This window comes from Pseudopodoces humilis, chromosome 21 (genome assembly GCF_049639895.1).
Source record: "Pseudopodoces humilis isolate 2021_Gansu_Grassland_sample_001 chromosome 21, ASM4963989v1, whole genome shotgun sequence".
Lineage (NCBI taxonomy): Eukaryota > Metazoa > Chordata > Aves > Passeriformes > Paridae > Pseudopodoces > Pseudopodoces humilis.
Genome location: NC_142220.1, coordinates 346,308 through 368,297, shown reverse-complemented (window position 1 = coordinate 368,297; position 21,990 = coordinate 346,308). Strand labels below are relative to the sequence as shown.

General features: G+C 62.8%; 5 protein-coding genes across 10 annotated transcripts; 3 read left to right on the top strand and 2 right to left on the bottom strand.

Annotated features, from left to right (window-relative positions):
- Nucleotides 1-667: 667 nt before the first annotated feature.
- On the top strand, nt 668-4,084 carry LOC102100879 (uncharacterized). Its single transcript, XM_005530702.3, has 8 exons — nt 668-698; nt 817-1,449; nt 1,586-1,669; nt 1,743-1,831; nt 2,138-2,323; nt 2,483-2,620; nt 2,791-2,983; nt 3,300-4,084. Exons 1-8 carry the CDS (start codon nt 668-670, stop codon nt 3,635-3,637), a joined length of 1,692 nt encoding a protein of 563 aa, XP_005530759.3. The 3' UTR covers nt 3,638-4,084.
- Nucleotides 4,085-4,540: 456 nt separating this feature from the next.
- AFMID (arylformamidase) lies at nt 4,541-7,277 on the bottom strand. The gene is made up of 11 exons (XM_014259473.2): nt 7,191-7,277; nt 6,967-7,057; nt 6,785-6,889; nt 6,663-6,711; nt 6,425-6,510; nt 6,274-6,346; nt 5,894-5,991; nt 5,655-5,733; nt 5,352-5,481; nt 4,999-5,103; nt 4,541-4,868 (listed from the first exon to the last, which is right to left on the bottom strand). The coding sequence occupies exons 1-11, from the start codon at nt 7,218-7,220 to the stop codon at nt 4,839-4,841; spliced, it is 876 nt and encodes a 291-aa protein (XP_014114948.2). The 5' UTR covers nt 7,221-7,277; the 3' UTR covers nt 4,541-4,838.
- A 213-nt stretch (nt 7,278-7,490) lies between these two features.
- Nucleotides 7,491-10,525, top strand: TK1 (thymidine kinase 1). 2 transcript variants are annotated; one of them, XM_005530649.3, is made up of 7 exons: nt 7,491-7,677; nt 7,905-7,936; nt 8,022-8,135; nt 8,215-8,308; nt 8,640-8,729; nt 8,814-8,933; nt 9,043-10,525. In XM_005530649.3, the coding sequence occupies exons 1-7, from the start codon at nt 7,612-7,614 to the stop codon at nt 9,196-9,198; spliced, it is 672 nt and encodes a 223-aa protein (XP_005530706.1). In that variant the 5' UTR covers nt 7,491-7,611; the 3' UTR covers nt 9,199-10,525. The 2 variants fall into 2 exon arrangements, with proteins under 2 accessions (XP_005530706.1, XP_087921567.1); XM_088065441.1 differs by having other exon boundaries at nt 7,639-7,753.
- Nucleotides 10,526-10,804: 279 nt separating this feature from the next.
- On the bottom strand, nt 10,805-13,167 carry SYNGR2 (synaptogyrin 2). Its single transcript, XM_005530648.3, has 4 exons — nt 13,036-13,167; nt 12,655-12,892; nt 11,962-12,101; nt 10,805-11,860 (listed from the first exon to the last, which is right to left on the bottom strand). The coding sequence occupies exons 1-4, from the start codon at nt 13,138-13,140 to the stop codon at nt 11,663-11,665; spliced, it is 681 nt and encodes a 226-aa protein (XP_005530705.1). The 5' UTR covers nt 13,141-13,167; the 3' UTR covers nt 10,805-11,662.
- A 431-nt stretch (nt 13,168-13,598) lies between these two features.
- On the top strand, nt 13,599-21,485 carry TMC6 (transmembrane channel like 6). 5 transcript variants are annotated; one of them, XM_088065596.1, is made up of 20 exons: nt 13,599-14,146; nt 14,253-14,371; nt 14,670-14,801; nt 14,915-15,073; nt 15,189-15,294; nt 15,382-15,478; nt 15,568-15,822; nt 16,081-16,271; nt 16,352-16,490; nt 16,656-16,811; nt 17,000-17,175; nt 17,315-17,396; nt 17,710-17,807; nt 17,960-18,055; nt 18,207-18,282; nt 18,532-18,665; nt 19,008-19,184; nt 19,367-19,445; nt 19,572-19,650; nt 19,864-21,485. In XM_088065596.1, exons 1-19 carry the CDS (start codon nt 14,091-14,093, stop codon nt 19,641-19,643), a joined length of 2,400 nt encoding a protein of 799 aa, XP_087921722.1. In that variant the 5' UTR covers nt 13,599-14,090; the 3' UTR covers nt 19,644-19,650; nt 19,864-21,485. The 5 variants fall into 5 exon arrangements, with proteins under 5 accessions (XP_087921722.1, XP_014114956.2, XP_014114957.2 ...); XM_014259481.2 differs by having other exon boundaries at nt 19,782-21,485; XM_014259482.2 differs by having other exon boundaries at nt 13,600-14,146; nt 19,881-21,485.
- The last annotated feature ends 505 nt before the right edge of the window (nt 21,486-21,990 follow it).

Here is a 21,990-nt window from a genome sequence, read left to right as displayed (position 1 = left end):
CTGGAAGAGGAAGCTGCCGGGAAGGCGGTGTGTGGCGGGGCAGCTTTGGGGAGGCTCGCCTGGGCTCAGCAGCCGGCACAACTCAGCTGTCCGTGCTCCCAGGTCCAGGGCCAGTAACGGGAAGCGTCTGCTCTCAGTGACGGTAAATCAGATCGGGGAGATTAGAGGCCTTTTTGCCTAATCATGAGCAGCTTGAAGTTGGAGGACAAGTTCCTGGAACAAAGAGGAAATGGAGGCAGTAAATAAAGAAAAACTGTTAACATGTGGCCCTGCGTGTGAAAAACATCTCATGAAGGACTGTTTATGGCTCACTCATCTGCAGGGCTGGCAGCGCGGGGGGTGACCAGCGATAGTGAGGGAGGGGGCTCCATGGACAGGGGCACAGGCAGGGGTATGGGCAGAGCGGGCACCAGGGGGGTGGCTGCAGGGGGCTCAGGATACGAGACACGGGGTGGCCAAGGCTGGGGGGACACAGAGGGAGGGAGCAGAGGGAGAGGGAAAAGGCAGCAGCATGGCATAGGTGGCTGGAGCACAGCACATACACAGGTGGGCAGGGGCTGAGGGGAAGAGGCACCTTAATGCACCTGTCCTACTGATCCCCTGCAAACGCCAGGAGAGGAGCTGGGTGCTGCAGCGTGGTGCCCCCACCGTGCTAGCAGCAGGGACTATGGTCCGGCTGGTCCAGCCCGACGGGGGGCGTGAGGGGGTCTCGCTACTGCTTTGGACACATGTCCTCCTGCTGAGGGGCAGTGGGCATTTCTGCCAAGAGGTTGGTGGGTCCCCTCAGAGCAGGCAGAGGTCTGTGAAGCTGCCCAGAGATCCCAGAGCGCTGCTGCAGTGCCAGCCCACCTGCGGTGCCATCGCACTGCGCGGCGGCTGCTGCCAGCCAGGGCAGCCGGGCACACGACCCCGTCCGTGCCAGCCCTGCTGGCAGCGGCCGCAGGGGACGGGAGCGATTCCTGCTCAGCCACGGAGACTCTGGAGGATGCCCCTGGCGCTCCCTTCCGTCGGACAGCCGGGACGGGGATCCTGGCAAAGCGAGGGGCCGCAGGACAGTGCAGGGCCGGGGCGGCCCCCACCCGTGTTCCCAGCGCCAGTGGGAGGGGATGGAGGGATGGTGGGCTTGTAGGGACGGCGTTCCCGTGCAGGAGCCGCTGCCCTGTGCCCGCCCCGAGTGTGCGGGCCCCGTTCCCGGGACGGGCGATCCCGCCCCCGCCCGGCAGCACTCGCGGGAGGCGGTGCCGGCGATGCGGGCGGTGCTGCGGCGGTGGTGGCTGCCCGGGCCCGGGGGGGTGCCGGGGGGGACGCAGCCGCGGGGTCCCGCCGCGGGGCCGCTCGCCGTGGACCTGCGGAGCGACACGGTGACCCGGCCGTGCGGGGGGATGCGCCGCGCCATGGCCCGCGCCGCCGTGGGCGACGACGACTACGGAGAGGACCCGGCAGTGAACGGTGGGTGGAGGGGACGGGCTTCCCGAGGGGTCCCTGCCTGCAAGCCCCCGACGCGGGGGCAGGCGGAACCTGTGGGGTCCCCGAGCCCCTGAGCCCGCCCAGCGCCAGCCCCCGGGACACCCGTGTCGCCCCGCAGAGCTGCAGCGCTTGGCTGCGGGGACTCTGGGAACGGAATCGGCTCTGTTCGTGCCCACGGCCACCATGGCAAATCTCATCGCCGGTGAGTCCGGGGCTGCGCTCCAGGCTGTGGGATGCTGCCCTTGGTCCCCTCCCTCACGGCCCTTCTCTCCCAGTGATGTGCCACTGCCAGCGCAGGGGGGCTCAGCTGTTCCTGGGCCAGGACAGCCACCTGCACCAATACGAGCACGGCGGGGCCGCGCAGGTGAGAGCGGCGGGCACGGTGGCACTGGTGGCACTGGTGGCACTGGTGGCACTGGTGGCACTGGTGGCACTGGTGGCACGGTGCGCGCAGGGCAGGAGGACAGCCGCGTGCTGCCCTCCTCTGGCTACCAGGGCCGGGCCAGGCGGAGGATCCGCTTCCAGAGCATCACCTGGATTATTGTCCCAGTCCACGGGCTGCAGCACGAGTGGGGGCTGTACACACCCGATGGAGAGGACAGAGGACTGGAGCCCCTGTGCACCAGCACTGTGTCCTCTCAGCTCCATGCTCTTCCCTGCCCCGGCACAGGTCGCTGGTGTGCACACCCAGGCACTGCCAGATCTGCCGAATGGCACATTTGACCTGGACCAGCTGGAGCTGACCATCCGTGAGGCCCACGACAGCCGGTACCACCCGCGCCCTGAGCTCATCTGCCTGGAGAACACACACAGCTCGGCGGGGGGCCGGGCACTGCCCCTCACCTATCTCAGGCAGGTGAGAGCCCGCAGATGGTGCTGGCACAATCCTGCCTGGCGTAGGCAGCTGGGCCCTGCACAGTGGCACTGCGGGGGCACTGGAGCTCGGAGCACGGCTTGTGGCAGCACCAGATGCCCCAGGGGTCCCTCCCAAACCAGCTGTCCCTCTGACTCCCAGGTCCGTGGGCTCGCTGACCGTTACGGGCTGCGGGTGCACATGGACGGTGCACGACTGATGAATGCAGCAGTGGCCCAGGGTGTGCAGCCAGCTCAGATTGCCCAGCACTGTGACTCTGTGTCCCTCTGCTTCTCCAAGGTCTGCTTGTGTGGGGAGGGGTCCCCAGGGCTGGCAGGGGCCGGCACAAGCCAGACCTTGGCCCTTGTTTGCAGGTGTTGAGCTAAGAACACACCTGGCAGGCTGGGCCCCAACCCCTGAGGGGCAGGTGCCCTGGTACAGCTGGAGTGACCCCGCTGGTGGTTCTGCAGGGCCTGGGTGCCCCGGCTGGTGCGGTGTTGGCAGGGTGCAGGGAGTTTGTCACCGAGGCCTGGCGTGTGCGGAAGCTGCTGGGCGGGGGCATGCGGCAGGCGGGAGTGCTGGCGGCTGCTGCCCGCCTCGGGCTGCAGCGCGCGGAGGCGACACTTGGCAGAGACCACACCAACGCCCGGCGCTTTGCAGAAGGTACCTCGGGTTCCCTGAGTGTGCTGGGATGTAACAGCACACCTGGCACTGCCCAGCAATACACAGTACTAGTGGCTTGGGCACCATCTCTGGATGGCCGCACTCCGTCTCCAGCCAGGTGAGGATGCTGTTGGGATCCTCACCTGGCTGAAGTGCCAGGATCATGCTGTGACTGTCCCCGTGCTGTGCTCAGTGACCCTGGTACCACAGGGGGGAGAAAAGGCTCTCCCTCATCCAGAACCTGGGGCGGGGCTGGGGCAGGTAGTCTCTTCCAGGTAGCTGGGCAGTGGGTTTGCACAACCTCGGCCTCCCACAGGTATCCATGTGCTGGACTCTCCCCTCTTGTCCATTAACCTGGCAGCGGTGGAGACCAACATCGTGATGGTAAATGTCCAGGGGGCCTGGCCGTCCCCCGCTGAGCTCTGCCACCGCCTGCGTGCCGTCAGCGAGGAGGAGGTGGCTGAGACTGGGCAGGCTGTCAGCGTCTTGCTGCTCCCCTGGTCAGCACGGACTGCGCGCGCTGTCTGGCACCGCGACGTCTCGGACCGTGACACCGAGCTCGCAAGGAGAAAGCTGGAATTTGTGGCCAGGAAGTGCCAGGAGGAACTGGCCTTGGGACTGCATCCGATGTCTCCAGGCACTGGGGGAGCCTGAACATTCTGCCAGCCCCACAGCTGCAGCAGTTGGGCAGCTCAAAGCAAGGACTGGGACCAGCCCCTTTGTGCTCCAGATGTGTTCCCAGCCATCACATCAGCCCTCACAGGCAGCCTGACAAACCAATGTGAGCCCAGCCTAGCAGAGACCCCAGCCCTTGAGGCAGTCAGTGCACAAAATAAACACATTTTACTGTAGTTAGGTGTCGCCCTGAGAATTAAGCCTTTTGATCTTGTTTTCATAGTTTCTAGCTACTTTCCCAGGAAAGTAACTATAAACATAGATATTTATACATTTCATTGAAGAAATGTCTTTTGATGGTCATTTCTCACGACCAGTGTGGTTGGGAAGGTGGTAACCTAACTATCTAATCTCTGGTCGTTGTCAAGAATCTATAAATACTGAAACCACAGAATAAATTGCACTCTTTTTCCTATCACACATTGAGCTGTGTCCATGTGAATCATTTTGTGTCCAACAGCGATGGTTAGGTACTGTGTAGGTACTGTAGCTGTGAAGGGTGTTTGCCCTCAAATGTGCTCTTTTCCTTGCTCTGCAGCAGGTACATCATCACAGCCAAGGTCCCAGCAGAGGGACAAATGCTCCTGAGGACATGGAAGCATCTCAGCCACAGGATCAGGGTTGCTGCACAGCAGTGCCAAGGTTTGTGTCAGGCCAGGACTGTCCCAGGAGCATGAGCCCAGCCTGGCCCAGACGGCTCTGTCACTCCCATTCACAGAGGCTTATGTCATTCTGTCCCACAGCAGCAGGTGGGCTCCCCAGGCTTCCCTGTCATGTTCTGGGTCAGCAAGGCCCAGAACTCTGCACTGGAAGAAGGGATTCTCTCAGCAGCAGTTGCTTTGGGTGTGCACTCACTGGCTCCCTGGGAAGCACTACCCCAGGCAGTGGTAATTCTCATTTTATTTTGTATTGTCAATGTGCAGTTTAAAGGGCACCGAGGGAACAAACTTCATGACCCAGCTGCCCAGACAGAGCCTTGCAGCCCTCAGTCCCCTGCACTCCAGCAGCCAGGAACACCCCAGGGAAGGGGCAGAGGCTGGGCTGTGCAGAGAGGGCACGGTGTGGGTCTGACACAGTGATCACCCTGTGTTAGACCGAGGAGGCAGCAGGCAGCGGGATCCAGATGCCTGTTGCCACCACACAGGGCCATGGTCCCCATCTGTTTACTCCTGACATGCCATCATGCTCTTGAAATCATGCTCAGAATCACCTGGGATGAGAAGCCAAACCCTGTGAAAAGCCCCTGACCCTGTACCTCCCTGCAGGGAGGTGGCAGCCCACCTGACCCACCTTGGCACAGCCCTCCTGTGTCACTCGCTACGTGCTCACTCACCGCCTACCTGAGTGAGGACATAGCTGTCCTCCGACAGCTTCTCAATGATGTCAAAGTGATCCACACCAGCCAGATCCAGCAGAGAGACAGACCAGCCGGCTGCACGCAGGGCCTGTGGAGAGAGCAGTGCCGGCAGGATGGACCCCAAACTCCACATGTCCTGGACATGCAGCAGGAATAATGTCTTAGCAAGGACTGGTGTCCCCCGGTGAGCCAGAAACTGCTCTGGCTCAGCACAGAAGCTTTTCTTCCCGGTTGGGCAAGTTGGTGAGGGCTGCCTGGAGCAGTGTCGCCACCAGAGCCGAGCAGGGTGCTGCTGGAGCTCACCTGGCCACGCTCCTGTGACCGCCTGATGCTCACCTGGCTGTACTCCTGTGATTGCCTGCGAAACTCTGGGGAGTCGTGCTGGGCCACAGCCACGAGCACCTCACAGGCTGCTGGCACGGCCGGGGTGACATGTCTCATGGGGCTGTTCCTCTGGGCCACCTCCCTGCAGGAGTCACACCGGTGGCAGCTCACGAAGCCCTTTGCTCCAGGAGCACTCGTGCCATCAGTTGGACTCACCAGCTGGGGCAGGCATAGGGGCAGGGTGGCTGCAGAGCCACTGACGTTCGCCTGCCTGTGCTCTGTCCCCGTGGCTGTCCCCAGAGCGTGAGGGCTCACCGGCTCATGTTAAGAGCATCATTCACATAGGTGTGCAGGATGGGCTCCAGGTCATACACGCCGCTCACCAGCACCGCTCCTGGAGGCAGAGGCACTGGCAGATGAAGAGCTGCAGCCTGGGTGGCTCCCACAGCCCTGGGGACCTCAGAATCAGCTGGGGCTGCACAGCCCCACAGCCTTGTCCCAGGTGTGGAGACCAGTTCTTCTCCCAAGCCTCTTCTGGGACATGGCAACATTACCTTTGATATCTGGCACCACTTGGAACTCCGTCCAGTCTGTGGACAGCACCATGGCTGCCAGGTGGGCCCCTGCCGAGTGTCCGCACAAGTAAATGCCTCTGAAAGGAAGGAGCAGCGAGCCGGTAGGAGGGAGCGACTGAGAGGGGCACCTAGGGACACTTAGGTACACTTTATTCCGTGCAGAGGAGGTGGCACAGCTCGAATGTGTCAGCTCAGATGTTTCCCAGTCTGTCGGCTGCTGCCTCATGCAGTTACGGGATTGTGCCTACAGGCACTGCCCAGCGTTTGGATCGAGGTGCCAAAACCTTTGTCCCACTGCAGGCCGTGTTTGTCCCCCCAGCCAGTCTCACAGACCACCCCCCGACCTGGGAACCACCCACCTGATCCTAGGGTACCGCTCCACCAGGAAGACGAGGCTGCGGCGCACCTGCAGCACCATGGTGTCCATGTGGCCTGAGGAAAGGACAAAGGGCAGGGTTGGAGGGCACTGGGCTACGCAGGCAGCTGCAGCCTCTGCAGGGCAGCACCTACCTTTAGGGGCTATGTCGTACCCCACCGCCACCACTGCCACCCCCTGCGACACCAGCGGGGGGGCTGCAAACCCCGAATGGTCCTTACTGGGGGACAGAGATGCTGTCAGGCAGCGGGAACCGGGGGCCGCAGGGCCAGCTGGGGACCGGTCAGACCCGTGTACCCAGAGCGAGTCCCAGTGCCAGGAGAAGGGGTCAGCAAGAGTTGGTGAGGGGTCCCTTCCCGAGGAGTCTCTCACCTCAAGCACTGCCAGTATCCGCCGTGGATGTAGACGAGAACCGGGAAGGCTGTGCAGCACAGCGGGGGATGAGCCGGGTGTGCACCCTGCCCACTCCCGTCCCCGCCACCCCCGCCACTCACTTTCAGAAGGGTCCGTGGGAAAATAGATGTCCAGCTTCTCCCCGTCCCCGTGGCCATAGGGGACGTGCAGCGAGGTCTGCGCGCTGGCCCGAGCCCGTTCGGTTCCTGCGGGAGGGGAGGCGGTGGAGCACGGGGCCGTGGCACCGAGCGCAGCCCCTCTCCCGGCGCCGCACGTTCCCCACCTGCTGCCATCACCGCGACGTGGGCGTCGATGATGGTGTCCCGGTCGAGGCGGGGGGACCAGTGACTGGGAGAGTACTGGTCCTCCAGCGCCTGCGGGGAGACAACGGGGATACGGCGGGGCCAGCGCCGCCGGGCCGCCGGGGGCCGCGAGAAAGCCCCCAGCCGGCGGCCCGGACGAGAACCGCGCTCTGCCCACCCGCGGGTTCTGCCTCCGGGCCCCTACCTCCGTGGACATATCCCGCCACCCTCCCATGGTGCGACCGTTCCCGGGGCCGCTCCCGGGGCCGCTCCCGGGGCCGGCGGGCGCCGAGGGGCGGGGCCCGAGCGGGCCGGGCAGACCCGCTCCCATTGGCCGCCACGGAGGCGAGTCTCGAGCCCGGGGGCGGGGCCAGGCCGTGGAGGCGAGGCCAGAGCCAGGGGGCGGGACCTCTTCCCATTGGCCACTCGGGACCGGGGGCGGAGCCGGCGGGCTGGGAGAAATAAAAATTTTGGCGCCCTCAAGCCCATTGGGCGGTACCAGCGCGCGGCGGCGCAAGCCTTCTCACGATTGGCTAGCGCAGCGGCGCGTGGGTGAGAGGCCTCCTCCGATTGGCTGACGGAGCCGCGCCGGAGCGGAGCGCGCGGGCTCGGACCGGCAGTCCGCCATGAATTGCCTGACGGTGCCCGGTGTCCACCCCGGCTCCCCAAGCCGCCCCCGCGGGCAGATACAGGTACGGTGTCACCCGAGCACAGGCTGGGGGCAGATACAGCTTCCACCCTGGGGCACCGGTGTGGGAGCACATGCAGGTACGGCAGCGCTGCCGCGCATCGGGCTGGGGGGCAGATATAGGTACCGTACCGGGCTGAGGGGGCTGCGGGGCCAGGGGGCCCCACCGGCACTGGGTGGAGCCGGAGCGTCCCATTGACTGCCGTTCTGACCCCGTCGTTCTGCTCTTAGGTGATCTTCGGGCCCATGTTCTCAGGAAAGAGGTAGGCGCGGAGCGGGAGGCGCAGGGCGGGGGTCCCGGGAAGGCGGCGGGCTGAGGCCGAGGCCCGCTGACACCGTGTCTTGCAGCACGGAACTCATGCGGCGAGTGCGGCGGTTCCAGCTCGCCCAGTACCGGTGCCTGCTGGTGAAATATGCCAAGGACACGCGCTACAGCTCTTCTGGGGTCTCCACACACGACAAGTGAGTTCCCGGGGCAGGAGGACACCCCACTTCCACGCGGCTGCCCGGCCTGTCCGGCTCACTCCCTCCCTGCCCACAGGAGCACCATGGAGGCCCTGCCTGCCGGGCTCCTCCAGGACGTTTACCAGGAGGCGCTGGCTGCCGCCGTCATTGGCATCGATGAGGGCCAGTTCGTAAGTGCACGGCTGGGGGGGGTTTGCTGGGCTCTGAGGGACACAGACTCCTCGGTACACCCTGTGCAGACCAGGGTCTGCGTCCTTTGTAGGAGACGGTGGGAAATAATGCCTTGGGGCAGTTTGATCCATGTGGCCTGTGCTTTTAGTGAAACCCTCCTTCCCTATAGTCCCTGCAGACAGGAGGGTGGGACTGGAGCCCATTTCACAGACAGGGCACATGGCTCTGATTTTCCTTGTTCCTGGTGCTGCTGTCTGGGCATGCACTGTGGAATCTGGAGCCAAGTGCTGACCCCCATCCTTCTTTACAATGTGCCTGTACCCCCTCCAGTTCCCAGATATTGTGGAGTTCTGCGAGACAATGGCAAACACTGGGAAAACCATCATTGTTGCTGCTCTGGATGGGACTTTCCAGAGGAAGGTAAAACAGTCATTTTGGTACAGCAACTGCTTTGGGTCCCTTGTGGAACCAACCCAGCAGCATCTTCCCTGTTGTCTCGCCCAGGCCTTTGGGAGCATCCTGAACCTGGTGCCACTGGCGGAGAGCGTGGTGAAGCTGAACGCTGTGTGCATGGAGTGCTTCCGGGAGGCCTCCTACACCAAGAGGCTGGGAGCAGAGCAGGAGGTGAGTCACCTTGGAACAGGAACTGTTTCACCTTGCCAGTCCAGCTGGTACAGAGAGACTCCCTCCAGGGAGCTGGGCTCTGCAGTCACTCCCCAAATTTCCCTGCCAGGTTGAAGTGATTGGAGGAGCCGACAAGTACCATTCTGTGTGCCGAGCCTGCTACTTCCGCAAGCGACCCCAGCAGGCCGGGACAGAGAACAAGGAGAACGTGCCCCTGGGCCTGAGGCAGCTGGAGACAGCTGCCCCTCGGAAGATCTTCGCTTGACTGCTGGAAAACGGAGGGGAAGGGAGCTCAGTTCTGTGGCTCGTGGGCACTGGGTCTGCCTCTCTCTACTTTAGCAAACTGTCCAGCGCCTCAGCCCTCCCTACCCAAACTCCCTGTGCCAGCAGCGCAACTGAGGATCCACCAAACCTGATGCTGGTGGAAGCGGAAGCAAAAGCCTGGCTAGAGTGAGTTCCTATCTCAGAACAAGGAAAGAGACAAGCAGTTACTGATGCTGCCACACACAGGCCCTGGGGCTCTGCACATCGAGCCCAGCCACAGCGCTCCTGCAGCTCTTCTGCCACTCACAGTGGCACTGGCCAGCTCTCCCAGTGGCCTAAGCATGCTTGGGCTGGCACTGGTGCTGCTTCTGGTGCCTGTGAGTGCAGCCCTTCTCTTGTGTGCTGTTGCTAAATTCCAGGTTTCTCAAGACAGTGTACAGCCACTAGTATTTTAAATGCAATTTTTAGTTTCCTTTAACAGTCTGTGGTAACTTGTCCCTTGTCACAGAGTTGTGACACAGCTTTTAAACTGACACACCTGGCAGCCCAGGCCTGGGCAGGCCCCCAAACCCTCTGCCAGCATGCTCATTAGTGTTACTGCCCTGTCGATTTTTGTTGAAACAGAAGAAGGTGAAGGAGGCCTAGCAGCTGACTCTTCTGAGGTGTTGACCCTCAAAGGGCTGGCTGTGTTCTAGCAGGGTCTGACAGATTCCTTTGGAGGAACTGGCCCAGGGAAGAGCCTTCTCCAAATTCAGGGCAGTTTTTCTCAGGTTCAGGGCTGGTGCTGCCACTTTGGTGTTACGTTACCTTTGAGGGGTTTGGAGGCTCAGAGTTTCATCTACCAAGATTTGGACAATTATTCCAGGGAAGATCCACCTGCTTGGTAAAGGGGCTCTCCTCTGAGGAGCTCCCTCTCCATTCTAGTCATGTCTCTTGCTCCCTCCTCAGCCTTCCAAAATTCTCAAGGCTCACTCTCTTAGTCTGCTCTAAGCTGACTGAAGGATTCTTTTGCTTCTTTGTTTGACTCAGATTCTGGAAGGTTGTTGCTTCCTTATTCCCTGCAAAAGTGTTTTTTTTGGGAAGCCAGCATCCACAGGCTCTGAGCGGTAGCTCTTTGTTCTGGTGAGGCCAGACCTCTGCATTTGAGTCCAGGGTTGCTGTTTGCTCTGCCCTGGAAGGCTCCAAGAGCTGCCTGAACTCTCCCTGCTGCCCCCATGTTACAGGTGAGAATAACTGTACTCACAAGCACTTGATTGCCAGGCCTGGGCTTTTTCCCCGGGCTGGGGAAGGTGCTGCTGCTGCTTTAGGTTAATAAATAACTTAATGAACCTGTGTGTGTATTTTCTACCAGTGTTCTGCTAAGTCTTCCTGGCCATGACCAGTGAGACAGCATGGGCTGGTGACTGCAGCAGTCACAGGGTGGGAGGGCTGCTCTCAGACCAGGGAGCAGGAGGAGGGTGGCCTAAAAATAGCACAAGTGTGCTGTGAGCAGCACAGCAGCTGGCAGGGGCTGCAGTGCCCCACCTGACCCCCCCAGCCCATGGGGGCAGAAGGCAGGAACCTCGTCTGCTTCCCCTGAGACAAAAGGCACTTGGTGGCTCACGTGGTGGCTTGGTGAAAAAGTTTATTTCAACCCTACAGTGACAACTACTTGAACACTGGCCCCAGCAGTGATGGCCCACATGGTTGCCGGGAACAGCTTTACCACAGCACAGCAGCAAACACAACCTGAGACAACGGCCCGCGGGCTCCTGGTGTGGCCAGGGTGCAGGAGCTCAGCCAAACAGCAGCAGAGGCAGCACTCAGGCAGGCACACGAGGGAAAGAAAGTGCTCCAGGACTGTCCTCAGCCACAGCCCTGCTGAGGGCTCTCAGTGCTCACTGCTCCCACAGACCCCAAACTGCATTAGCCAAGCTCAGAGCAGGCTGGGGGAAGGCACAGCACGGCATCAGGTAAGAGAAGAGGGGGCTTTGGCAACAGCTCACCCAGAAGCAGCCCATGGGGGAAGGCACAGAAAGGCAGCACAGGCAGGAGCTGGGCCTGGCTGTGCTAGGGCAGTGAGAGATGGCACTTGGGGGAATGCAGCCAGCAGGGCTGGAAGGCACAGGAGACAGGATGGGCCAGGGCAACAGTCACAGGGCAGAGCCAGGGTCAGGGGCTGTGAACCACACCCCACCACCAAGGCACCACAGCCAAAGCAAAGGCTCGTACATGTCAAGGCCTCCCACACACCCAAGCTCCTGCAGCTGCAAATCACCCACCACACACTGGGCTCTGGACCCTCCAGTGAGGATCTCAGCTCTGGGACCAGGCAGAAGCCCCTCCTGCACCCCATGAAGAGGCCCAGTCACCTTCAAAAAAGCAGCCGTCACCCTCCCACCCCACTGTCCCCTCCAAGTCCCAGATCCCCCACCCCGCGGAAGGAATTGCACTGGTACAGCTGTCCCGCGGGTGCCAGCCAAGGCTCAGTACACTGGTGGTGGCTGATAACCCTCCGGGGCATCCGCTGTGTGCGTGAAGGGTGGCTGCTGGTAGCTCTCATGGCTGATGTTGGGATAGCTGGAGTAGGGAGCCGAAACCTCCGGGCTGGGGTCGGCATAGTTTTGAGCAAAGTCTTCCACTCCCATTTTGTACCTCTTGTAAGCGAAAGTGAGCAGGAGTCCCTGCAGAGAGAAGGAGGCAGCAGCATTAAGGCCATTCCAGGCTGTGGAGTGGAGGGGGCCCCTCTGCGCTCCCCCCAAGTGGGGCAGAGCGGTTCGCTCACCCAGGAGAAGATGGAGAAGAAGCTGAAGGTGATGGCAGCACGGGCAGAGTCCGCTCCGATGTACACATCCTCGGCCCGTGTCCAGGACCACTGGTTGGTCAAGAAACAGAAGCCGATGAACCACAGGAAGGTCCAGAGACCTGTGGGGGGGAAGTGGCATGAGGGGCCAGGGCTGGTCCCGCTGCTCCTGGGCAGTCCCGGGGCCAGACCCTGCTCCACCGTGCAGGCTGGAGCAGGCAATCCTCGGGCACTGAGCAGCGGCAGCAGCGGCAGCAGCGGCAGCAGCGGCAGCAGCGGCAGCAGCGGCAGCAGCGGCAGCAGCGGCAGCAGCGGCAGCAGCGGCAGCAGCGGCAGCAGCGGCAGCAGCGGCAGCAGCGGCAGCAGCGGCAGCAGCGGCAGCAGCGGCAGCAGCGGCAGCAGCGGCAGCAGCGGCAGCAGCGGCAGCAGCGGCAGCAGCGGCAGCAGCGGCAGCAGCGGCAGCAGCGGCAGCAGCGGCAGCAGCGGCGGCAGCGGCAGCAGCGGCAGCAGCGGCAGCAGCGGCAGCAGCAGCGGCAGCAGCGGCAGCAGCGGCAGCAGCGGCAGCACGCCAGACGGGAGCGACTCCCTTCGCCAGGCACCGGCAGCCACGTCACGGGACAAGGCGGCCATTGTGGCAGCGACAGCAGGCACAGCCCTGCCCCGCGGCCCCGGTACCTGAGAAGCCGAGGTCGGCCAGGACCAGGTACTTGCGGTCGGTAGTGTTGCTGATCTGGGGGAAATAGACGTCCACCATGAAGAAGAAGATGCAGGCGAGGAAGGCGAGGACGCCGATGCCGATGCCGTAGCGACAGGCGTCCTCGTTGTGGTTGAAGATGCAGAAGAGCCGGGGGTCCTCGGCCCGGCTCGTGTAGCCATCCCCGACCAGGCAGGCGAACACGATCAGGGCGAAGACCTGCGGGGCGGAGCCGATGTTCGGTGGGCGGCACCGAGGCCGGGGGGAGCCCTGCGGGGGCTGCCCGTCCCGGCGGCCGAGGGGCACCGGCCTGCGGCGGGGGACGCCGTCCCGGCAGGGCTCTCCCGTCCCGCCCCACTCACCGCGCTGACGATCCGCGCCAGCACCTGCGGCTGCTGCACGAAGCGGACCAGGTCGAAGGCACCGCCGGCCTTGGCCGCCCCGTAGGCGCCTCCGCCGCCCTCCATCGCGCTCCGCCGCCGCCCCTGCGCGGCACCGCCCCCCGAGGGCCGGGCCTGGCGGTCCGGCAGCGCCGGGGCGGGACGGACGGGCTCGGTCCGGCGGGACAGCGGCTCCCCCGCCCGGGCACAGAGCGCCGCGCTGGTCCCGCACCGTGTCCCGGTGGCCCGCCCCGTCCCTCCTTCCGCCGCGGTGTAACGGGGGACGGGGAGCGCCGGCCCCACGCCTCGGCCGCCGACAGGCCCCGGTGAGCGCAGCCACGGGGAAACGGGGGGCTTTTGTGGGGCTCCCGCCGCCCCCACCCGGTACCGGGAGGCGGCGAGAAGGATGGGACGGGACGGGCAGGGCTCGGGAGCCCCCACCCTCCCCGCAGATCCGCACCCACGCGAGCCACGCCCGGACAGCGGGAGCGCCCGGGAGCGTCCCGTCGGTTCCCGGTGTCGGGGCGAGCGGGGCCTGACGGGGAGCCCCGGGGCGGCCGCTTGCCCCAGGCAGCCTTAGCCCGCCCGGGGAGCTGCGGAGCCGGAGGGCGGTGGAGGAGGGAGAGCAGGGGCGGAAGGAGGCGGCACTGGGCGGGGGAACACGGTGCGGGGCACGGGGGTCTTTGTTCCGATGTGCCCTCTTAGGGCCGCTCCGGGCCCTTCCCGAGCCGAGCCGGGACTGGCGCTCGGAGGCTTCGTGCCTGACCCGAAAGGTCCCGGGACGGCGGGCGGAACCCGCTCGAAAGCGGTACCGCCCCATCCGCCCTCTCTTCCTTCCTGACGCCCGCTTGGGCTGGAGCCGGGGTTAGTCCCGGTTTAGCCCCGCCGACTCCCCGATCCCGCCTGTCCCCTGCAGCGGCTCCGGCTCCATCCCCGTCCCGCGGCCCGGCAGCCGGGGGAGCCGGGTCAGCGGGGGCTGCCGGGGCCGGGACCAGTGCGCCAGTCTGTTCGCGAGGGGACCCGCTCGGCCTCGCAGGATGTCCCAGCCGCCCTCCATCACCCTCCGCGTCCCCGAGGGCACCGAGAGTGATGGGTGAGCGTCACCCTCCCCGCTGCCCTGCCGTGGCCCGGGAGCTGCATCCCAGGGACGACCTGCAGGCACCGGCTGTCCGTGCCACCATGTCCCCGTGTTCCTGCAGCCAGGAGCCCAGTCCAGACAACGAGAGTGCCCTGCACACCTCATTCCACCAGCTCATCCTGGAGCAGAGCAGCTTGATCGAGGCAGGGCTGGAGCTGGAGTTGCAGGAGAGGGGCAGAGGTAAAGCGCAGCAGCCTCAGCCAGGGCAGGCTGGGGACAGTGTGTGTGCCCAGGGCCATCCCTCTGCCTGGGCCAGCTGTGTCACACATCAATGCTGTGGTCTGAGCATTTATAGCAGCCTGCTGATGCCCTGGCCAGTGCAGAACAGGGCAGTCCAGGGCAGACCAGATCTTGGGGACACAGAAAGCATCCCTGGAGAAGGGGATACTCTGGGAAGAGCACACATCTAGCCTACGTGCTGGAGCAGGGCAGCAGGGATGAGCCATGGGCTCTCTGCATCCTGCCTTCCCTCTCTCAGAGTCCCCAGCCTACTTGGCTACTCCAGATGCCTCTGCTGTGACCTGGCCAGAGCCCGGGCAAGGTGAGGAACACCCCAGCTACTCCTCTGCCTCCCTGCAGATTTTGGCCAGCATGCCCAGCCGCACCATCGGTAGGTGCCACCCCCTTTCCCAGTCTTCCCCAGGTCCCAGACCCCTTGGAGAGCTCTCGTGCCTGCCCTGCTCTCCCACAGCCTCCCAACCCCTGCTCTGCTTGGATCCACAGGCCGCAACCTTGGGGCCATCATCTCCCAGTATTGCAACCGCACGGCCCGGCTGCGGCGCCGGAGCAGCCGCCCACCCCTGCAGCAGCTCTGCCGTGCAGCACGGCCCAGCCTGCGCCAGTACGACCTGGAGACGGACCCCACCAGGGCCACGCTGGAAGGTGAGAGTCCCCCAGACTGTGAGAAGGCAATGCTGGCCACTGTCCCTACACTGGGTTAGGGACAGGCATGCCATGACCTGGCCAGCTGTGTCCCACTGAGCCCCTTGTGCCCCAGAGAAGCGGCGCCTGCTGGTGAAGGAGCTGCTGAGCCTCTCACCCAGCCAGTGCAGCCACATGCTGCTCACCATGCCCCTCAGCCTGGCGGAGAAACGCATCCTCCGGTAGGACCCTTTCCACCAGTGCCAGATTCCCACAACCAGAGCTGTCCCAGGACCTGTGGTACCCTCTGACACCCCTCTTCTGGGCAGGCGGCAGCTGAGCGGGCAGAGGGGCCCCCTGAGGCAGCGCACCCATCACTGGGCCCCCTCCTCACCCTGTGGTTGGTCCAAGGTCTGCGTCGTCCTCGTAAGTCAGGGGCGCAGGTCTGCACAGAGGCTGTGAGGGCTCCAGTGCAGGCTCCAGCCCCACTGCTCTCCCCATTTTCCTCTCCCCAGGGCTGCCGAGGTCTCTGGTACCGGCTCCTCTCCCTGCTCCGCACTGCGCAGCCCTGGCACTATGCCCTGAAGCAGATCGGTGGCCGCTTTGGCTCCAGTGTCCTCTGCTACTTCCTCTTCCTCAAGACCCTCCTTATGTTGAACTTCTTTTCATTCTTCATCCTCCTGGCCTTTGTGGTGGTCATGCAGGCCGTGTACCCCCCCACATCGGTCGGCCCCCAGCCCTTCACTGGCCTCGAGCTCCTCACAGGAGCGGTAAGCATGGCCCAGGCACCCCCAGGCCAGAGGCTGCTCCAAGCCTCGGGGGCAGCCCTGCTTTCCCACTGTAATAACACCCAAGTTCTTGCCCTCACACAGCCTGGGCCCCAGGACCAGCAGTGCTGTGGGTGCATGAGGTGGTGCTGCCCCAGCCCAAGGCTCTGCGTCCCTGAGGCTGGCACAGGTGCCAGGCTAAGCAGGAGGCTGCGAGCCCTGCCGAGGTCACCATGGGGCCCATCGTGTGCTTTCCTGCAGGGCTACTTCACGCACTCACTGCTCTACTACGGCTACTACAGCAACGTCACCCTGAATGACCCCTGCACCTCCAGTCCCAAGGGCAGCGTCTGCCCCCTCGCAGTCCCCCTGCTCCCGTACAACTTGCCACTGGCCTACCTGTTCAGTGTTGGGGTCTCCTTCCTTGTCACCTGCATCCTGCTGGTGTACAGGTGGGTCAGCAGTACCTGTGGCACTGCCAGCCTTCCCCTTCACCCAGCCCCAATCCCTAATGCCCTTCACCTCGCTGCAGTGTGTCCCGCTCTTTTCGGGAGAGCGTGGGAAGCTCCACAGGGGACTTGGCCATCAAAGTCTTCTGTGCCTGGGACTTCAAGGTGATCCAGAGGCGCTCGGTGAAGCTGCAGTGTGAGAACATCTGCACCCAGTTGAAGGTGGAGGAGCTGGGCGATGCTAACCCTAACCCAAAACACCCCAGAGCCCAACCTTGCACTAGTGCCTTGGCCATCAGCCCTCTGGGTCCCGCTGCGCTGTGGTGGGACGAAACTTTGCTCCGGACCCAAAGTGGGTTTGGCAGCTGTGCCACTGCTCTCTTCCAGGAGCTGCTGGTGGAGCAGCGCTCCCATTCCCACACGCAGAGCCGCTGCCAGTGCCTGGGCCACTGCATCATAGTGCTGCTGGCCTGGGTCCTGGCCCTGGCCTCGGTGTCCGGCTGCGTGCTGGCCGTGCACTACTTCTCAGAACACATGCACATGGTGAGTGCTGCCTCTTGCCCTGGGATCCCCTGCCCTGGGGTTGGAGGGACAGGGCTGGGATGCTGGGGAGAGAGGCAGGGACTGCCCTGTTGCAGCTCTGTTCCTGGCCTGGGCAGTTGCTGCTCTCCCCAAGGACGCCACACCTGGCTGCCAACAGCTGTGCACTCACCCTGGTACCTGCTCACCAGGTTCAGCAGGAGCAACAAGCACAGGGCAGTGGCAGATGGCAGCAAGAAGCCATTCTGCTGGTCCTGCCCCTTGTGGTGTCCCTCCTCAATGCTTTGATGCCCCACCTGTACAACTTGCTGGCCATGTGGGAGAAGCAGGACTCCCCGGTGACACAGGTCTACGTGGCAATCATCAGGTGGGCTGGCTGGGGCTGTGGTGGAGGGAGCCTTCTGCACCTGCACCTATGGCAGGCAGGACGGCTTTGGAGCCTCTGTGGGGCTTGGCCCCCCCATCCCCTGGGCTCAGGGACTTCTGGTACTGCTCCTGCTCCCCAGGAACCTCACTCTGAAGACAGTGGTTCTCATCCTGCTGTGCTACCAGTGGCTCAGCCGCAGCGTTGCCTGCTCGACAGAGGAGGTCAGCATCACTGCTATGGAGGGCTGGGCTGAGCATGGGGTTGTGCAAGCAGCTGGTGGCATCTTCTCTGTTAGACAGTAAGGAAGAAATTCTTCCCTGTGACAGTGGTGAGGTTCTGGCATAGGTTCCCAGAGAAGCTGTAGGTGCTCCATTCCTGGAACTGTTAAAGGCCGTGTTGGACAGGACTCGGAGCAACCTGGTCTAATGGAAGGATATCTCTGCCCATGGCAGGACAGGGAAAGAGATGAGCTTTAGGGTTCCTCCCACACCAAACCATTCTGTGATTCTATGCCACACTTGATTGTCTCCCCAGTGCTGGGAGACCTGTGTGGGGCAGGACCTGTATCGCTTCATGGTGATGGATTTCATATTCACCTTGCTGGACACACTCTTCGGGGAGCTGATCTGGAGGTAATGTACCCCAAGACATGTTCCCCTGCCAGTGTGGCATCCCTGCATGGTCACAGCTCTCTGGTGCACCCGGGCTCTGCTACCATCAGAGGGGGAAGGTGGGGTGTGAAGTCCCCCCAGGCATGTGGGAGCAGAGTTCCACTTCTACCCAGGCTAATCCTGGAGAAGAGGCTGAAGACAAAGCAGAGGCCAGAGTTTGATATCGCCCGAAATGTGCTGGAGCTGATCTATGGGCAGACTCTGACCTGGTGAGATGTTTCTGCCTGGTGTGGCTCCTTTCTCTGCTAGCAAATGAAATGCCTTGTAGTCCCCAGGAGCCCTGTGGGTGCTGTAGCTGTGCCCACGACTGTGTCCCCTGGGGCTCAGACCCAGGCAAGCTCATCTTTCCTGTGCTCCCAGGCTGGGCATTCTCTTCGCTCCGCTCCTCCCAGCTGTGCAGATGCTGAAGCTGCTGCTGTTGTTCTATATCAAAAAGGTGTGATATCCCCCCCACAGCTCCCCGTGGGGTGAAACTGCAGGGATGCTATGCCCTGTCACCATCAGCCTCTGCTGCAGCAGTGGTGCCACTTGGAGCAGCCTCGTCCTTGTGGGGCTGAGCGGAAGTTTCTGGGGCCAGGATGTCACTGAGCTCACTCGGCTCCCAGTGGGTGGGAGGGAGGGGCAGCAGGGTGCAGACTGCTCTCCAGGAGTTGGCAGCCCAGAGGACACTGCTCCCTATCCACAGACCAGCCTGATGCGGAACTGCCAGGCCCCCAGCAAGCCCTGGCAAGCATCGCGCATGAGCACCACGTTCATCACTCTGCTGTGCTTCCCCTCCTTCCTGGGTGCAGCTGCCTTCCTCTCCTACACCATCTGGTCGTGAGTACCCATGGCTCAGGGCACAGGACCCCTGGCTGCCTGGAGAAGGAAGGGTTGGGGAGACCATGGCCCCTGTCCCTGGCATCCCCCAGCTGCAGGCTGTGAGGTGCTGCCCCAGGCAAGGGAGCTGCCTCCCAGCTGCTGGCCTGTGCTCACTTTCTCCAGCTGTTGCTGGTGCAGGAGGCAGGGATGAGGACTCCCTTGCCCAGCCCTGGGGATGCCAGGCACAGTGAGGCTGGGTCCCTGGAGAGCTGGACATCTGAGACAGGCAGTGCCCTGGGCTGCCGCCTGTAGTTGCTGGGCTGCTCATTGCTCTGAGCACCCTGCTGTCTGTTTGCTCAGGGTGCAGCCGTCAGAAACCTGCGGTCCCTTCCGGGGGCTGGAAACCATCTACAAGTCAGGGAAGAACTGGGTGCTAGTGCTGGAGAAGTCCAACCCCAATATCACCTGGTTTACCTGGTTCTACCAGCATCTGTTGGAGAACACCAGCCTCCTGTTCTTCATGTCTGTGGCCCTGATGTGAGTATGGAGCTGAGCCCAAGGCTGCACCCTGGGCCCGCTTTGAGGGTCCTGCTGTCACAGCTATGAGCGGGGCTGGGAGCCAAGGTGTCACTCCAGATCCCTGTGCCCAGTCTCAGTGCCAGGAGCACAGTGTCCCTCAGCTTCCTGCCTGGCTGCCACCATCCCTGCTGTCGTTGCAGAGCTGTGATCTACTTCAACATCCAGGTGGTAAGAGGCCGCCAGAGGGTCATCTGCCTGCTCCAGGAGCAGATTGCCAACGTGCGTGAGCACTGCCCCTGCCCGTCCCCACAGCCTGGCCCAGTCCCAGCCAATTCAGGCTCTGGCCCCAGCAGTGCTGCCACTCAGCCACCCCACTGCTGCTCACTGCAGTCTCTGATGTTGCAGGAAGGGGAAGATAAGGTATTTCTCATTCAGAAGCTCCACTCCGTTTACGAGCAGAGACACAGACGTTTCTGAGTCCCAGGTGAGGCCAGCATGAAGGGCAGTGGGGAGGGGCTGCCAGGGCACCCAGAGCTCAGCCGTGCTGAGCACGGATGCTCCTCTGCCTGTCCCAAGGGATGCACGATCCTCAGTGTTACTGTGGCCCAGGGACAGGGAGGAGGATGGAGGCAAGTCTGGAAGAAGGGCCCAGAGAGAGATGACACCTAGGAGTCCCCTCTGCCATTTGGGATCTTAGGGACTCTGTCCTCCTAGTGTGAAGCTCCGCAGGAAAGAATGGGATGGAACCAACTCTGCTTGCAGCTGGGACTGAATCTGTCAGCACTGGAAGCTGGGGGACCATGGAGTGCTGGGGAAGATCCTCCCCTCCTGCCATTGCCAAGGACCCATTGGGCCATGTCACTGGGAATGCTGCATCACAGGGGTGCAGGTGCTTCTGCTGCCTGGAGCTGCTGGGATGCAGTAGGCACGGAAGCAGGACTGCTGTCACACCCCAGGGCACAGCTCCACGCAGGACTGCCTGCCCAGCACGCCCCTGCTCCGTGGGGGCTCACTACTTCAGCTCTCCCTCCTGCCCATGTGCCTGGGCTGTTTTCTGAATCCTTTGGGGACCGTGGAGCTTTCTCCACAACCACCTTCACACTGCCTAGGGACAGCAAGCATGGAGCCAGGAGCTGCCAGGCATGGACCCAGCTCCAGCCCAGTGCCTGGCTCAGCAGGAGAGCAGCTGGCTGATTCCAGTCCCACAAACAAGGTCACCGGGCCACCCCCAGCAGCCCTGCACCCACTGCGCTGGATGGTCGGACGGACTTGGAAGAATCACCACGATGCCTAATGCTGGGCTGGGCAGGGACCCTGTGGGCTCAAGCTGACCTGGCCCATTGAAGTGCTGCTGTGCAGGAGTGCTCTGGCTGGTGTCAGGACCTGTTGGGCTGGAAGCAGGCAGGTAGGGTTGGTTTGTCAGTGCTATTCGTGGTGGTGACTCAGCAGCAGTGTCAGGGTGTGCTCGGGCTCCTTGGCACCTGCTGCTTTCCCATGGGGCTGCCTGGGGCAGAGCCCAGTTCTCCCCTGCTGGAGTAAAGGCCACTGTCACCACACTGGCACTCAGCATCACGGTGCAATGGCTGCAGCCCCCAGCACCAAGAACCACCCCCCTCCATGTCATGCTGTTGGCAGCTCCAGGCCCTGGGATGGCAGCTGCCACAGCACTGACAGGGCAGGGTGTGCTGTGGCATGTGCCAGGCACGGGCAGCCACCAGTACCCTGTGACTTGGCACCAGGGCTGCCGGCTGCAGCAGTTGCCTGCCCAGCTGGGCTGGGCCATCAGCGTGAGCACAGGCCCAGCATGGACAGACACTGCTTAGTGGTGTGGGCACAGGGCAGGTTCTCTCTGCAGCCCCACCTCTTCCTGTGGTGAATTAACAAAACCATCGCTAGCAGGTCAAAGGAGGTGGTCCTGCCCCTCCACTCAGCCCTTGTGAGGCTACAGCTGGAGTGCTGTGTCCAGTTCTGGGCTCCTCAGGACAAGAGGGACATGGTACTCCTGGAGCAGGTCCAGCAGAGGCTACAGTGACGGTGACAGGACTGAAGCATCTCTCTAATGAGAACAGGCTCCAGGAGCTGGGCCTGTTCAGCCTTGAGGAGAAACAACTGACAGGGGACCTCACCATCTGTCAGCAGGGAGGTGTCAGTGGATGGACCAGGCTCTACTCCATGGTGCCCAGCAATGGGACAAGAAGCAACGGGCAGAAACTGATGTAGAGGACATTCCACCTGAATATAATTTTGATGGGTCCCCTCCAATATTCTATGATATTCTACTAAAAAGAACTTCCCTGTGCCAATGGCGGCACACTGGAACAGACTGCCCAAAGAGGGTGTGGTGTTTTCCTCACTGGAGATAGTCCAGAACTGTCTGGATGCAAGCCTGTGCCATGTCCTCTGGGATGACCCACTCTGAGACTGCCTGAGCCTAGGTGATTGCTGGAGAGCAGCTGTGGGCTGGCATTTGCTGCAGCTTGTAAGACATCCCTGATTGAAGCACCCCAGTCACTAGCTGTGCCCTAGCTCCTGACACCCACCCGGGTCACCCCCTCCTTCCACACCCTCCCCAAGGTCACCCCAGTGTGCCTGGGCTCACACAGACAGAGCTGCTGGCAGGAGCCCCACATGCACTCAGTCTTAAACCCAGGGGACCTGATCCACCCCATGCTTAGCACCCCAGGTGCTGCTGCAGCCCCCAGCCCCACTGCAGGAACCCCTCCTGTGCCTGGAGGTGCCAGCATGGTCTGGCCTCTGTGGCTTCTGCTTGTCCCTTCCCCAAAAGCCCAAGGTTTCCCCTCGAGCACAGGGCAGCCACCAGCCT